This window comes from Malurus melanocephalus, unplaced genomic scaffold, assembly GCF_030028575.1.
Source record: "Malurus melanocephalus ecotype Western Australia unplaced genomic scaffold, MMel_1.1 scaffold_33, whole genome shotgun sequence".
In the NCBI taxonomy this organism is placed as follows: domain Eukaryota; kingdom Metazoa; phylum Chordata; class Aves; order Passeriformes; family Maluridae; genus Malurus; species Malurus melanocephalus.
In genome coordinates, this window is record NW_026623265.1 from 1,237,251 (window position 1) to 1,254,971 (window position 17,721).

General features: G+C 38.7%; 1 protein-coding gene across 1 annotated transcript; it reads right to left on the bottom strand.

The window, feature by feature from the left end:
* Positions 1–175: 175 nt before the first annotated feature.
* OPN3 (opsin 3) lies at positions 176–15,586 on the bottom strand. Its single transcript, XM_057363965.1, has 4 exons — positions 15,173–15,586; positions 4,914–5,233; positions 3,679–3,930; positions 176–1,802 (listed from the first exon to the last, which is right to left on the bottom strand). The coding sequence occupies exons 1-4, from the start codon at positions 15,522–15,524 to the stop codon at positions 1,533–1,535; spliced, it is 1,194 nt and encodes a 397-aa protein (XP_057219948.1). The 5' UTR covers positions 15,525–15,586; the 3' UTR covers positions 176–1,532.
* Between the last annotated feature and the right edge of the window lie 2,135 nt (positions 15,587–17,721).

Genomic DNA, 17,721 nt, shown 5'->3' on the forward strand with positions numbered 1-17,721 from the left:
GGTGCCAACATTGCCAGCTCCACACTTTTGAATCTCTGTCCCCTATAGCAATGAGGACCTCTGCCATAGTGCCAAGCTGCCATTAGGGTTAGGGTTGAGAGAGTTGAAGAACCTTGAGCTCCAGGAACACTGGGGCTGGAAAAGGCATGSCAAGGYAATCCCAGCCAGGCACCAACTTTGTCGCTCCTACATCTTTCTARTCTGGACCACCCATGGTGCTAGGGACCTCAGTCCCAGCAACAAGAATAAAGGATGTTCATTTAATTTCATTAAATGAAGAATGAAGAATTTTCATTGGATTTGAGGAATGGAAATGAAATCTTGAGGTRTAAACGAGTATAATTTTATGAAGTTTCAGCTCATTTCACTGCACTGTAATTCATTCTATTCCATTTTATTGTTTTCAATTCACTTCAGAATTTTCATTTTTTCAAATTAGTTCTCTCGTATTTTCTTTCCTTGCCATTCATTTCACTTCATTCTTTGATTCTCTTTTGGTATTTTCCATTTATTCATTTTTATTTCCTTTTATTTTAATTTAAACTCATTCCTGGGTTTCTCATTTCAGAAAATGAAAATACTTGCTTTCATGAAAAGAAACAAAATCTCATTATTTGAATTAGCATCATTTCATAAAGTTTCATCTCATTTCACTGCATTTCATTTCATTCCACTGAATTTCAAAAGTTTAACTTCTCCTAAGATTTTTTTTTTTTCAGTTAGATTTCCTTATATTTCTTTTCCTKTCTTTTCATTTMACTTCATTCCTTGATTTCTCAATTAATTTTCTTTTATGACATGAAAATTCTTCATGTCATGAAAGGAAATCTTGAGATCTTGATTTCAATGAAAATCATTTCATGAAGTTTCAGCTCATTTCACTGCTCTTCACATGGAGTAGCTAAGTTTACCACAGCTTCCAGTATTTAGTTTTCATAAATTCACAGTTTACGTAATTTTCAGAGTGGCAAATACATTGTACATCAATTATTGAAAAATCACATAATGTTATTGTTAGTTACTCAAAAATTACCTTCATAAATCTGAACAGTGGGTAGKTTGTAAAGAGAAACTCTATACTTGCTCTTTACAAAGGTCAACTTAAATACTATTGTTTTCTCAGTTTCTAGTCCTCTCCTTCAAGCTGTATCCAAAAAGCAACGATATCAAACCATCTCCTAGTTGGTGGGGAAGAAATATTTCACTAAGAACAAAATTATATAAATAAGGTCCATTTAATTATTCAGTGAAGGCTCAATATACAGAAAACATTAAAGTACCAAAAGTCCTGAATGACAATCATCAAATATGCTTTAACAAAATTCAGAGTAAAGACATCTATCAACAATTTTAGCAGAGATTTCCATACTGTGATCAAAAGTAAACTGCTTGGAGAGCTTCAGATGCTGAATCCCTTTAGCATTTCACTGCTTCAGAATGTGGTTTCCTTTGGCAGCCCACACACACTGCCACTGAAAACAGCCTCCACAGTCTACTGGCTGAAATCCATCTCATTCTCATGTCTCTTCAGCTCATCCCTGTAATGGCTTTACTTGGATGACATTTACTTTTGTCTCATTGTGTTTACTGCTGTCATCTATTTGCTCAGTGTCATCACTGGTGATAATAAAAATGATAGAGGAAGAGCTGAAAGTCACTTTCTTCTTTGGCCTGTCCCCTGCTTTCTGAGACATAACTATTGGTCGTATTGGTTTGTCACTCCCTGTTGCTGGTGTCTCTTTCATTGTCCTCTGGAATCTCATCAGGCGAAAGCACAGGAGTTGCAAAAGGCAGTGTCGAAACTGCAAGAAAGAATTAACAGAATCAAGTTCAGCTTCTTATGCATTCACTATCATGCACAAGCCAGTGAAGGACACAGTACAATAAATGCCTCCAAATAAGAGACTTCTGAATATCTTGAGTTAGTTTCAGTAACAAAACATGGTGCCTTTGTAGTGGGTAYATTTTCCGCTACAAATGAAAAGGATCATCGAGCCAACAGAGGGCACTGAAATGCAATTGAGCATTGTACCAGCCACAAGATCTGCAATCCACATCTGCAAAAGACAAATGGACTAGGTGCTATAGGTTTTGTTTCCATATTCAAAAATCACACATTTGATCCAGCAGGGAAAGAATATTCTCACAAACACTTCACAGAACACAAAGGGAAAGAACAAGAGGAGGAGGAAGGGGATACAAAGTGATATTTTTTTTCCTTTTAAGTAACTCCAGGGTCTGGAATTTTAACAAAAGCATTTAATGTCAAGATGTAAAATGAAATTTCAGTTTTAACACTGTCCCCATTGAATGGGGAAGTCAACAGGCAGCCTGTTCTACTGTATGACTAAAAAATGTGAGGCATTCAGTGAAAGCTTGCACCAGCATATAGAAAGAAAATTTAAGTAGTAGTGTTAATTCTGTATTAATTGTGTTAATTGTCTAATTATGGTCTCCCCTTCAACAAAACAAAGACCCAAGTATGAAAGTTAAAGGATGCATTCATTCAGTAGTTCCATGTGTGCACACATTTAAAGCTCAAAAATTATCCTTTGGGGAAGATCTCTGGTTCTACAAGAAATAAGTGGGCAATTTCATCTTTGTTTAATAACCTATAACAAGGCTTGCCTGGAATGTATGAAGAGGACTTCAGCCAACCAACCAACCAACCAACCAACCAACCAACCAACCAACCAACCAACCAAAATATCAAAAAAACCCTAAACAAAAACAACAAAACACACACACAACAACAACAAACATCCAGGGGCTGGTGGGAAATGCACCATTTCTCTGAATAGTGGGTGGGACACATTTTTTGAACAGCCTTCCATTTAGCTGTGTTAAGGATTACTCTGTATTATCCTGCATGATCAGTACCTCTGTTTTCCAAGCTATCATGCAAGAAGCAATCTGACATGCCAGTTTGGAACAAGGTTCTGCTGTGGAAAATAAATCCTACTCTGATACAGAGAAGGCAATAGGTCTGTCCTGTTGGGAAAGGGACTCAGCTAATTTCAAGATGTCAGAGAAAGATAATCTGGTGCAAAAGAATGGTCATGCAAGCCAGTGTAGGAAATAAGAGAATCTTACATCTCTATAATGAGTTTAAAGGGAAGGAAAGCCCAGGAAAATCCCTCCAACAACCATTCATGGATTTTTACCCTTTGTTAAGGGATTCTATTAAACACCAGATATCTTTATACAATCTTGGTTTCAGAAGTTTACAATGTGTATGTTGCACATACAGTTTCAGTCCTTGTGTTGCTATAAAATAGAACTTAAAGGCAAGTTTTTTTATTCCTAAAAACCAGACACTGATCCTTCTAAATTTTCTCTGATGGAGTTCTGCTATGGTAAGGGAGTGATTTATATGAGGTCTTCTACTTGCAATCTATTTCACAGGTAAACTGTCAAAACTAGACAATTAAATTCTGACACTCTCTCCCATCCCTTTCATGCAAGTTAAATGTCTGAATTCACATATGAACAAATTAAATTTCTAATCTGGTAGTATTTAAGCACCATCAGGGGTTTTACTCACTTCTTCTAGATTGTCACCATTTATCCTAGCTTTTCAAATTTGAAAAAAAAATCAGATTAAAATATATCTGAACTTAACTCCACAACGATACTGGCTACTAATAATTCAAACAAGAAAACCTTTAATGTACCTACCTTTCTACTCATGAAGATATAGATGACTGGATTATAAGCAGTGCTTGACTTGGCAAAGAAAGATGGAATGATAGCTACTGTTGGAGTCACAAGGTTGCTATAGCCATATGTTATCAAGAGGGAGACTACAGCATAGGGCATCCAACAAATAAGGAATGTGGAAATCATCAGGAAACACATTTTAGCCACCTTCTTTTCATATTTTAGAAGTTTGATCACTTGAACTGTCTGGAAATCTTCAACAGAACGAAGCTGTAGATGAAAATAACATAGTAAAATAAAAAAAAAATAGCTTTACATACTATTTGAAGATAGTATTCAAGTAGTATTACTTGAATAGTTCTATATTTATTTATAAGTAACTGATTCACTAATTTAGTTTAAGGTACAGACACTCTACTCCTTATCTTGTAAACCACAATTCTTCTAGAAGCTTACATCATATTTCTCAGACCTTTATTCTCTACATTAAGTGTAAAAATACAAGCCAAGAAAAAATAGAATAGCCAATCTTCCAGAAAATAACAAATTCAGAGATGTAACAAAACATGCTGCAGTTATAAGTATTTTAGAAACATAACTKGCCCACAGGTATTGGCATAAGCAAGTTCAGTTTACATTACTGTTCTTTTGTCTGAATAGTTAGACAATCCTGTAGATCTGTGTCATCAGAAATCTTTAGAGAAAAGAAAATTTCATAAATAGATTTCCCTGTACTGCTTTGCCCTAAAGTTGGTTACCCTAAAATTATGAAATCTCTATAGAAGACTACTAGTCAGTAGGTTCTCAGTGTTATCTGAGTCATAAAATAGGGAAAATATAGGACATGCAATGAACATACTCCACAAATTATCCATTGTGCCAATACTGTTGACCATAAACTTGAATGGGTCCAGACTAACTACCCACAAAATATGAATCATTAACAATTTCTCATACTAGGAATTTGCATTGAATTTGCAGGTGAGAACCTGATGTGGATTAGTAAGCATAAGCAGTTCCCTGCTTCCTCCCAGTGAAACCACACAACAAATAAACCTCGGTAGATCTAGGCTGGCTCTCTTCCAATCCTACATCCTATCTAGTGGTACCTGACATACATGAACATCAAACATTCAGAAGTTTGAATGGCAAGTGAAAGTGCCAATTTGTCTTGGATTCAACCTTAATATGCAGCTTCAACATTTTTCACTATTAATATTACATTAAGGGAAGTCTTAGTTGAATTAACTTACCATTCTTACTGCATAGAGAATATGGCCATAGCAATAGGCCATGATCCCAACAGGGGCTACTAGACAGCCAAGGAAAAAAAGGAGCACAAAGGAGGTATCATTGGGGTCTTTTGACTTCCAGTCCACTGAGCAACCTAATCCATGAATTTCCAGTGTGTATCTGTTCCAGCCCAAAAGAGGTGCTCCAGTCCAGGCTAGTGAGTATAGCCAGATGTACGTGATAGCCCGCCAAGACCAAGAGAAGTCAATCACTTTTGCATGGACCACCCGAATGTAGCGTTCATAGGCAAGAGCAGTGAGAGTCATAATTGAAACAATTCCTGAAAAAAAAAAACCAAAAAAAAAACTAATTTAAATATTCACAAATACTGTAAATTGCACTGAACTCCCCTTGATAAACGTTGCCTTTGCTAGCAAGTTAACTCATAACTACCTAGCTCATATTATGTATCTAACATCAATAAGATTTTTGATCCATGATGTACAATGGCCAAGAACTGGGACAAGAAAGAAAGAGACCAAACCAATATTTCTTCCTAAATATTACTTCATTAAGTGAGGAACCATGGTCCATGGTTTGGGAGTTTTTTCTGCTGGCAATTGTTGTAGGGTTTGTTGTTGTTATTCCTTCCTTTGGGGTTTGTGGTTTCGTTTGGTTGTTGTTGCTTAGGGTTYTTAAAAGGAAAAGCTATCAAATAAAATTGAGATAATCAACAATAAAAAAAAATCTCTTAGAAACTCAGTGAATTGAGAGTTGAGAATGAAATTAAAGAAAGCCTGAATAAACTGAAAACATAGATGTGCACCTTTACTGTGAACAAAATTACTAGAAGAATCCAAATTTATTTCAAGATATCCTGTAAGTCTTTGCATTCCAAAAAGAACCAGGTAGGCAAAACATTACATTGCTGAAGGTTCCCCATCTGAAAGACATTCAGTTATTTCAAGTGTCCTTTCCTATCTTTCTGCTTTCATGAAAGTATCAGTCCTTGTTCATTTATGTACGCTCTTCCTTTTCTGCCCACCTCAAACCCAGTACACAATTATTAGCATGTTATGACAGAAATGACACATTATCTTCATCTCTCGGTGTTACCCTATCCAGACACTTTTATCATTTCGTGAAGTCAAGGCAATAAGGATTTCTGTTTCAATGGTCTGTAACATTTGATGATCAAAAACAAAATTGCCCATCAGGAAACTGTCAAACATATGAAATCTGTTATGATTCAGCCATCAAGCTCATTAACATAGGTTCTTAAACAATAAAAGGACATATTTCACTGCATTCTGTGAGATTRTACAGATATCTGTGTCTAAATATGTATAGATTTTATCTAATTTGAAGGGTAAGTATTTTGTCATGAATATGGACAGCATTTGATTTTCACATTCATATGTGCCAGATAATGTGCATGTATACAGCTGTAAGAAGGTTAACTGTGCAGATTTCACTAGCAAAGAGAGAATAAGCATTTTTAGTCATCAGAAACCTGATCTCATGTTGAAAAAGAAAGAATAAGCATTTAATTAAGACAAATTAACAACAGCATAAAAGGACCAGTAACTTGGAATTTAGGAAGGCAACTAAGAGTAGCAAAATCTGGAGCAACACATAGCCTCTCTGTCAAGGTATTCAACAGCAAAACCAGTTTATTATTAACCAAATATCTCACAGTASGATATCCTTTAGGATTCTAAGAAAGTTACTTTATGCTGCAGTTATTAAAGGATTCCCTTTCTATAAGTGATGAGCTCGGAAAACTTTCTTGATTAGGCGAATTTCCCTTTCTAAAAGAAAATATGCCACAGTCTTTCGTAGATTTCTCTAAAATGAAACTATTTAATTTTTTTTTATGATGTCCTTTTTTTCTAGTTATCTTTAAACCTTCATCACAAAGTGATGTATATATTGTTGGGCATGCAGTAACCTTTCACATTTCGTTTTTTGGGGGGTTTTTTATTGTACAAATCATTGCTGTAGAATTTCATTTTCATAGCTTGGAACTGGACTAGCAAATGAGCTTCCAAAGAGCTAACATTTGGTTCATTAGTTGTTCTTTTGCATTTTGTTTTTAAATGAAGTTGAAAAGTAGTGCTTCATGGCCTTTTTTGTGACCCAAGATGCTGAAAACACATTAAACAATGTGGATCTAAGCAAAATATCAGGCACTAGAAAAAAACTACAGGATTTTTAAGGTACTATTTTACACTTACACTGGCTCAGGTAAGTGCTTTATTTAAATAATTCAAATGCAGTCTACTACCTGAACACAAAGCAAGGCAAGTTCCCCTCACATTTCCCTTACCCAAAGATTAGTCACTACAAAATTTTATCAGACATGTTTCTGGACAAAAGTTCACATCACTCAACTTAAGGCTCAGTTTGTTTATATAATGCACTGCAGCTTTGTCTGATCAGTCGAGAGAAAGAACAGCTCCTCAGGATGATGAGCTCTTTACCAGCTTCCTTCTCCCTACAATGGTATTCAGTGACTGATGTCCCTGTGTGCTCTTAATATTTCCTCACCCCTTTCTATATGAGTGCTGAATTCTAGCCACAACAAAGTAATCAGAAGCATGCATGCTTGGTTGAAAGTACAGGTGTTCAGAAGCAATAATTCACTAAGTCCTCGACATTCTCAAGGAAGGCATTGGATCCTCAATATTTCTAAAAATCTGTATGTACACAGGGATGTTTGAACAATGTTCTATCTGAAACCACTGCCCTTCAAAGGCATACTTCAATTTCTTCCCTGCCTCAAAGGGTAACTAGGACCTTGGAAAGCCTGTTGGACAGTATGCACCAAATATGCAAATATGCAAGTATGCAAATCCCTGTTCTGTTGGTATTCAAGGAGTGTCTGGTCACATGCAGACATGAGGCAGGAAACGCTGGTCACAGCATAAGATATATACGATTTTTGCATGTGTATGGCTCCATTTTCTAGGTATGATTCAGCTTCTGTAGTCTAGTGCAGAGGAAAGCACTGAATTTTATTTCACTCCCTGCCCCCCTGCCGCTCCAGAAGCTTTTCTGGAAATCATTAAATTTTATTCTGAGTGAGTTGCATATTTTAATATGATGAATCATTAAAAAAAACAAAAAACAAATCTGCTACAGAAAGCCATTATGGTTATTGTTTGGGTATTAGCCCCCTCTTAGCAAAAATATGCATTTCAAACCATTTTTACCTTTTATCTGAAAAAAATGCTGTTGAGCTTCTTGAAGATCTACGTATTTTGATTCAATGTTAAGGCCCAAGATTCTGAGGGTTGATTTATTCTACCAGCAAATTCTAACTCCTTCAGAAAGACTTGACTGCCCAGTGTTTACAGAGAATGATGTCTGATATACAGATTTTTATCTCAGAGAATTCTGCTATCTGTAAGTGCTGATTATAAACATAAATACTCTTTTTGTTTAGGAACTGATGCTGGGTTYAGTGCTGATTTAAGCCTGGGCAATTACCCCAGCACAAATGGGATCATTCCCATATAAGTCGCTGATAAACGTAGCAAAACTGAAGTGCCTTCTTGTTTAAGCCAATAGCTTTGCAATTTCTGCAACTCCTCTTCTTCTCCAGTGGCCAGTCACATAGAATCAGGGACCAGTGACAAGCTACTTCTTGTTATTTGGATGTTTATGAAGAAAATTCTCATTTTTGCCATTTTATTTTGTTTTCCTACCGAAATACTGCATTTAGTGTAGATTGGATTATGTATCATATATGACAATTATTTCTTCTCTTCTCTGGGCTTTTCTAGGAATCATATTCATTCTGAATGCATCATTAAATACTTCAAGCTGCATTGTGTGGGTCATCACAGAGAAGACTGCAAAACACAGCTAAGCTGTAGTGTGTTGTACCATACAATGTGTGTATTCTGACTTTATAATCCTTAATTAGAAGAAAAATATTGCAGTGCCTTTAGAATTGAAGCACTAGTTTCAACGGTTTCTGTCCTCTCCATGCAAGATATGCCTTATTTTCATGGTTTGCCTCATTGAGCCCCCACCCCAAACACGGCCTATAATTTGGTCAGAGGTGGTATCAAATATTCCCAAAGAATATTCTCTACACAGCACCTGTAGCATAACATAGCAAATAAGATCCATTTCTGAGACAGACCATGGCTTCTGTCAAATGGCATTACTTTCTATAGCAATTAATCCTTCCCCTGCATTCAAGTGCTGAATGACAGTTTTGAATACCTAATCAGAAGAAAGCCATTCCTGCAAYGCCTCCTCACCTACTTTCACATTTAAAAAGCTAGACAGCAGCAATTCAGTAGAAGTAACTTCCTGTCCATAGCAAGACAGGGTGCTATTGCACTCTCTAGTTTCATACCACAAAATAGATAACCAATCTATCTGAATTCAGCATTTATGCATTACAATAAGTTTTAGGCACCAGCTATGCATCACTTCTAATTTTTCAACCGATTTTAACATCTGCATTCAAATCTAGGTAGGAGAAAAAACACTTCTCTTAGACGTAATAGACTTCAAGTATATTTTATATGCAGCGGTCCTGTAAAACTATAGTGCAATAAATCACCTCTTACAGATTCAATACTCAAAATAATTAACTTGCTCTAAAAAAAAATAAAGCTGAAGCTGAAAGCATGCTGATTGAGCCTCCAGCTATTTGTAACACAAGATCTTAAAACTATCTGCTAAGTAACAATAGAAAATGCTTTTAGTGAGATTAAATCAGTGCATATAACATACATTGGTAATGCAAGAGGGTGGCACAGGACATCATTCTGTCACTGTGCAGAGAAGAGCCTTAGGTGAACAGGCTGTAACTGAAGCCTGGTCCACAGGACACTCTCAGGCAATTAATCCTTGTTTCAACATTTGGTGGATGCAGTGGTGCTGGTGTCAGCTTGCCTTGAAACAAACAAATAAAAGAACCTCAGTTCTACACACAGCAGCTCTTCATGGGAAAGTACAGTCTGTAAAACAACTTAAAATTTTTCCCATCCTCTAGTTCACATTACAGGAATGGAGTGTACACACGGATATCAACATTTATTTGGTAGTTCCTCAAGATCTAGCTGCTGTATACCAGTGGTAATCTGTCCAGAAGGGACACAATACTTTTAATTAATTTGACATTAAAAGCTGGCAGTGGTTTTTTGCCSTTACAAAAACAGCTTGCAGTTAGGAAAGACAGAGGTCTCTAATCACACTTCAGTAACAGTAGCTTTTAAATCACAAACAAGGCTTAATAATACAAAGCCTACCAGAGTACACCATGACTGTGCAATCTTCTGTCAAGAGACTACCTCAGATAAACCGTTTTGGTTCCTGTTCCTCAAGACTATTCCTGTTATCAGCCAGTTTTTCCACTCCTTTTTTCCTTTGYGTGATTAAACTTCCCAGAAAGAGTTAGAACACCAGTACTGGCCAATGGTTTAGCTGCCATTACTTGTAGCTGAAGTGATTTGTGCTCAAGGGGTTATGTGTCTATGCTCCACGTGATAAGACTAGCTTACCTCAAAACCCTCAGGGCYTATTTCAGAGGGCATTAAAGCAGACATCCATTGCCTGGGGCTGAGCAGCACACAAATTTCTCTTGTGCACATGAAGTTCTGATAGTTGCTGTCAATTTAAAAAAACCTTGTATGTCTGAGAGAAGCCAGCAGATACATTAAGATCATGACACCCTGACCCTGTATTTCACAATTACCCTCTCACCTGAAGAAAGAAATTATCTGTGTCTKCTAACCAAGACTTTGAACAGCTGTCAGGTGACTTCTCTAGAAACTATACCCAAAAAACTATGCTGACAGTGACAGACAGAAAACCTCCCAAGTATGAGCAGTATTCCTAAATCAGATAAAGAGATTACACAGATTTCTACTACTTACAGCTTGGTTGACTACAGACAGGGAAAGATAAGCTTTTCAGCTTAAAGAGAGGGTGGCAGATGAAATAGGGCCAGCGTAGAGTGAGTTGATTGCATACCTCCATAGAAAGGTGACCCTCATGGTATAAATAAATCACTTAATTGAAGCAGCTATGGTATCACACCAGGATACATCACCTGTTACAACACTGGAACTCAGTGAAACAAAATTAAGAGGGGATTATTGTCTAAGAAGAACCTACGTCACGAAGGCTTAGCCTAAGACTTGTCAGGTAATCATTTATGTCATTTTCCCCACATTAGTATATGAGGTGCAAAGAATGGCTTTGCAGTAGAGTCCATGTAAAATATGAAGACATGTACCTAAACTACATCTTGGCTTCAGACTTCAATCAGTAAAAGAAAGTAGGAGCTCTTATTTGTGCAACAAGGAGAGATGTTCAGTAGCCAAAATGACCAGCTTTACACTGTACCAAGCAGGTCTCTGCACCTTCTAAAGGCTCAATATAAAGCTTTCAAGTCACAGAAAAAATAGGCAGTAGCACAAACATCAGGTTTAGAGCTGTAAAATGCAGCTCAAGATCAGATATTACCACATGGGCTTGTCTCACCATAAAGTTATGATAATGCAGAAGCAGATTGTTGYGAGGACCACAAAAACCAGCCACCATGCATTCCTAGACAGACAATAGTTCTGCTGCCATGTTCTCAACTTAAAAGGTTCAGACCATGAACATCTGCTTACAGTGTCTAAGTTCTGGATCGTACATGCCTCCAACTGGGTGGCAAAATGCAAAGCACTCYAACAAAGAAAATGTGCAGATTCATCAATGCAAAATTATTAGAAGTGTAGAGAGTGGCCTCTAAGGAGGAAAAATCGTTGTCATTATTATATAATGAAGGTTTCCAAAAATATAGATGCTACCAGTTTATTTTAAGCATAAATGCCACCTATGTGTTTAATCATATTGAAATCCTCAAGAGGAACACAGAAATCTCTTGATCTTGGCTTTCAAAACAGTATGAGCAAAAAAAACTTTGCAACAASACATGAAAATTTAAAATAAAGTAGATTGATCATGGTTTTCAAAGTGACKTCTGATTGACTACAGTAATTAGAATGAATCTGATTTTTAAAATTTGTTGACAATGACCTCTGAATTTAAAGTGAAAATCCTATTTAAAAAAAAATTAAAGAAAAGCAGATGTAATAATTTGTCCCAAACATGTTTCGTATCAGGGAACCTCTCATTTATAAGTCAAAACATGCAGAGAACAACTTCCACMAAGTATTGGGCCTTAGGAACTGTTCTTCCAAATTAAAAAAATGCATTAAGATTGAAAGTAAGTCTGAACAGCCTTCAGACCTGAAGGAGTGGCACCGAAAGCTCATGTAGCAATGCCCAAGTTCATACCCAAGAACGAAACCACCTAGCTGTAAATAAACAGGTTTCGGTGATCTTATGTATGACCAAAATAAATGAGCCAGACCGAGTCCAGTCTCAGGAATATCTACACCACTAAAGTAACCTCACATGATCTGTTATGATTTAATAGACTCGACATCCATGGTATCAGAGCTACCACCACTTTATTCTAGAAACATCATCTTTATGTCATTGTGGCTTACTGAGCAATTGAACACTGCAAAACTATCAATTTTGTAAGTTTTCTGATCAGCAAATATACTTTGTATTCCCAAAAGATCCTGGGGAGAGTGTTATGCTTTCAGAAGCACCTGTAGGTAACTACACATGTAAGACTTCCATTACATTACTTTTCCCACCACCATCATCTCAAGATAATAGGTGTCTTGGGCTATTGTATACGAGAGAAGTACGTTTATAAATATAATACTTGGTTACTGTGAATGAAATCTTCAACTGGTATCCTCACCACTACCAGGGGAAAAACAAANCCACAAACAAACAAAACCAGAAAAACAAACAAACAAAAAAGCACAAAAAGCCCACAAAAAACCCAACCAAAATACCTAACCCCAAACAACAACAAAAAACTATGAAACAGAAACAAACAAAAAACGTTTAAATTACTCCTCTTCTTTTGTAGACACATTAAAAATTAAAATAGAAGTCATGGTAGCAATAATCTAGATGGCAAACAAGTGTGATGCCACCTGTGGGGCACCATTTATAATTTTKTTCCTCAGTATTGACATGGTCCTGATTTCCTACACAGATGGGGAACCACTTACCTTAAAAAMAGGAAAGAACAATCCTTCTATTTCTAGATGAGAATACGAAAACAATGCTGTGGAGATTAAGTTCAGACATCAGTTTTTCAATTTAGTATTCAATTGTAATAGTCAAGTGAAATATTTTCTATTACTTTACCTAATAGCTAAAAAAAATAAATTCAGGCATCATTCCTGAACATTAAGTTGTGCTTTTACTTTATACTTCCATATGATCAACTACACACAAACACACACTTTTGTAACAATAATCATWAAAAAAATCTTCCCAGTGAAACACATTACGGAAGAGGAATATAGTGTGACCAGGCACAAGAAGATGTAATTTTGCAAACCACTGATGCTAACTTGACTACTCTCTAGATAAGGCCCGTGAATTTGCCTAGTCTATTTGGAAAAAAAATTTCTTACATAGAGGGATGCAAGAAAGCATCAATGCTGAATATCTTTATAGTAAAAATTTCATACCACAATTCAAAATAAAAAAAAATTAGAAGTCCTCTGTGATCAAGTAATTTCTTTACCAATTTACATACCTCATTGTTTCTATTTCTACTATTTCAGAAGACAGCACAAGATTATTATAGTCTGGTTTTTCTACCCTTACTATCTTATTTTTTGAACCTATATGGAAAACGTCTCCATCAAAAATAATAAGTAAAATATTTAAGAAATAAAAATAGGCACAGAACCGTATTTCACATCTCCTTTGTAGGCTTAATGTTCAGTTTTCTGGCAGCATCTGTTTGGCAGACACTAGAGTTTCCCAAGAATTTGAGCAGCCTGGGTGATGGAGATAATCTTATGCTAACAAGGTTCTGTAGTACCTTCCCCCCTAACAACAGCTACACAAATGTCTGAGCTGTGCACTGCAGAAAGCATCTGGTACTAAACCTGGCACAAATGGTTAACTACATCCTGCACCAACTGCAACTTTCAAGATTTTTGCTGCACTATGCAGCAGCAGTCAAATCGATCATGAGCAGCCATGCACCTCTGCCCAGTAGCTCACAAAAGACAGACTACAGAGCCATGTGCAACAAAGGTCATGTATGCAGGAAAGCTACAAAGCTTACTGAAGACTTTGATGTGCTGCCTTAGAGTCAATTGTCAGTGCATACATGTCCCATGGGTGTGCTGTGTTCCACCTGTAATTTATACACCTCTGCCAGAAAAGAAAGTATCTGATAAGAGCTTTAGATTTCGATCCTGATTAGCCAAACATTTACTTTCACCATTAGAAACCCAACCCTGTTCTTTTGCAACATCCTTTACTGGTAAAACAAAGCCATATTCCTTGTAACAGACTGCATGGGCATAGCTGGACTGCAACCTATTCTTCTGCAGAGTTCTGCAAAGGGTATGTATTCATTTAAGGAAGGAAACCAGTGAAGAGCTTACAGGTTTTGAAAACAGAAATCATGCACATACTCCTTCTGCAGAGCAAAAATTTCATGGGAATCAGTGGTTTCCCAAAGCCTAACTGTGACACCGTTATGACTGAAAGATGGTACTCGAATTTCACATATGGATAAGGAAATTCAAGGCACTGTCACACACTGCGTAGCTTTATAAACAGAGAAGTTGGGACCCTGGAAAGAYTGCTGTGGAACAGCTTTCCACCTGTTCCACGGTGGCGGGACACTGCTGATCCTAGAACCCAGAGCCCTATGTGCTCGTTATCCACAGATTGCAGCGATTCCTCCTRTAAAATACAGTCGTTTATGCTCATGAATTCTGCGCAACACTCGGTCAACTCGAGACGCCGTCTAACAGCGCTACTGCCCTCTTCCCTAAGTGCCCCGTTACACCGGCAAGGCCGGTGCCGTTACACCGGGAGGCCGAGAAACTGATTCTCGGAGATTTTTTTTTCCTCTGGATCGTTTTCTTCAGCACTGCCGCTCTCCTTTACTAAAAAGCGCCCGCTCCCGCCCTGCCAGGGAGGCGATTGAACCCCCCGAGCCGGAGTGACTCGAGGGAGCGGCGGGGAGGCGGCGGTCGGGGCCGGCAGTGAGCGGGACGGGGCGGTTGGGAAGCGGGGACGGAGCGTTGGGGCGGTTGGGAAAGCGGGGACGAGGCGCGGGACCGCCGGTAATAGCGGGAGAGGAGGAACCCCCTCAACAGGACAGGGAGTGACAGGCGGCGCCCGCGGCCCCAGCACCCACCGAAGAGGCTGCTGCTGAAGCCGTCCCAGACGCAGCCGGCGGCATTCCATACCCAGCGGCTCCTCAGGCAAGACATGAAGGTAAGGCTCACGCCGAAGACCGACACGAGCAAGTCGCTGAGGCTGATATTGACGAGGAAGAGGTTGGTGGGCGTGCGGAGCCGCTTGAACTTGTAGTAGAGCACCAGCACCAGCAAGTTGTTGCACAAGCCCAGCATGCCGATGGTGGCGACCAGCAGCGCCAGCAGCTCGTAGGTGCCGGCGCTGAAGAGGGGCCGCTCGCCCGGCACCTCCTGCTCGGGCGCCGCGGGATCCGGGCGGCTGGAGGTGTTAGTGTCGTTCCCCGAGGGCATGGCTCCCGGCCGGAGCGGGGCTAAACCTCCCAGYCCGCTCCCAGCCCCATCGCACACCGATGTTCTTGGCAGGAGGAGGAGTCCACGCTGCCTTCCCGCCCACAGAGGGCGCGCCCTCGAGTGGCTTCGCCCTTGCCTGCCACTGGGCGGGCCGTAGCAAGGCTCATTCTAAACAGATAGCTCGTCTCGCCGTCTTGCCGCGGTGAGCAGCCTGATGTGGGTGGCTGTTGTCTTCTTTTCCTTAAAAATCCTCTGTGCGCTTTCTCTGGGCCACGGCGGGCCTCAGCAGCCCTCCCCTCACGGAGGCCGCGTTTGAGCAGACCTCCTCTGCTCGGGAGGTCTGCTCAAACGCGGAGGGTCTGCTCAAACGGGAGGCCAGCTTCGGGAAGAGGTAGAACAGGTATTTAGGCTTCTTCCCCAGATGTCCTGCCAATGAAAACTCTTATTATGGCAAAAGCCATAATAGTCTTCTCAGGAGGTCTCCCGCATGCCCACAGCTTGGCCTTAGGAGTTAGAACCCCACAAAGCAACCAGCAGCATCACAGCCCGGGCAAACTTGTGGTGCAAGTGAMCACTTTTTTTTTGTCAGGCATGGGGCAAGTAAAACACCACGTTTTGCACCGTGAAGTCACCCGTTCTTTGTCTCCAGTGTGTGTTCTGTGAAAACAGTACAGGAATGCCCTAGATGCCTGTGTACAGCTCTAGCTGGTGTTAGTCACAGTATTGCCCTTAGGTCCAGCTGTGCTGGCCTGTCTGTACTGTATCCAAACACAACCCAGCCCTGAGTGTTTCACAGGGAATTTGCTCACCATGATCCTACACCCAAAACACCTTGCCAGACCAAGCACCAGTTTTCCTCTTAGGAAGATATCTAGCTTATTTGCTTTAATACATGTTAATATGTGACAGCCTTCATATGGGCTCAAAGAAAACTTTCAGTTTAGGTCTATTCTTCAGTTTAAAAAAAGAAACCCAGCTGTGAAAGCAGTAGAATTTTAATGTATATATATATCTTGTCCAAAAAGAGCTGGTATATTTTTCTTCTTTTATACACAGGGGTATTAAATGGTTTAGACTGAGAGTGAACTGAGACTGAAAGCATAGGTGGTTGAGGTAGGTTTGATGTCTTTCAAAACACAAAACTATATACAAATTATGGGCAWCTCATGGCACTAAATTTTATATGACAAATTAATGCAGTAATATAAGGTAGTAGGAATGAAGTCATAGGTCAGAAAACTAAAAAACTGATTAAAGTAGCTGTTCTTACTAATGTTAACTTTATTTACAGTCCATGTTGTTAAATCCCCCAAATATGATGCAATCAGTAATTGAAACTGAATTAAAAAAGCTACTTCAGTCTGTTTCCTAATCACTGGGGTTTTTCTCATTGCAAAGGAAGTCGCAGCTTCCTTTCTCAAAATCAATTATATGTTTTTTACCATGAAAACTGTATTTAGAGAACATATGACCTTCCAAAACTTCCAGTRACAGACCACAGTACTTGAGCATGGGTTTTAGGGAAGGCATAATTTTGTCTTTCATTGTCAATAAAATAAATTTATCTGCATGTAACAAACCATGTGCAAAAATATTATGTCAATGCACAGTCATGGGTGCATTTAAGACAGTTAGTGCATTTTAAAAGTCTAACAATGACATTATTGGGCCAAATTAATGCTGCACCTCATTGAGAACAAGACATCTCTATCTTCTGCCTTTAAAGGAAAATCTTGAATTCTATATCTTTTTATTCCTGCAAAATGGAAGGAGAGAAAGGGTGGTAGGAAGAACAGGGGCAAAATGTAATTTAGTGAGTAGTGCATGCCAGACAAAATACTGTCCATTCGCAGATTCCATTATATACTTAGAGTTTCTAAGAGGTATTTCACTACAGTCAGAAATACTCCCTCTAGATGTCTTTGAATTTATGGAAGATAAGAGGAGGAGAAGCCATAACTTGCATTTTCCAAAGATCATATCTCAGAATTCCTGGTTTGGACTTCTTTGTAGCAAAATTAAATAGATCCATGAATGTCCAATCTCTTCAGTACTTTATTTGCAATAGTCAAATTATTAATACTGTAAAATTGCTAATGTTATTCAAGTGGTCTTGGATACTTCATGAGCAGAGTTCCATTTGTCTTCCATGCAGTTTCACTTCTCATATGAGTCACAACAAAAAGAAATGCTGTTT

What these genes read in the sequence shown, in the direction of transcription:
- OPN3 (XM_057363965.1), bottom strand. Translation starts at nt 15,524, where the DNA reads ATGCCCTCGGGGAACGACACTAACACCTCCAGCCGCCCGGATCCCGCG. An exon ending in TTCTCTATGCAGTAAGAATG is followed by an intron (nt 3,931 to 4,913) that starts GTAAGTTAATTC and finishes TTTCATCTACAG; the next exon opens with CTTCGTTCTGTTGAAGATTT. An exon ending in ATATCTTCATGAGTAGAAAG is followed by an intron (nt 1,803 to 3,678) that starts GTAGGTACATTA and finishes TCTTTCTTGCAG; the next exon opens with TTTCGACACTGCCTTTTGCA.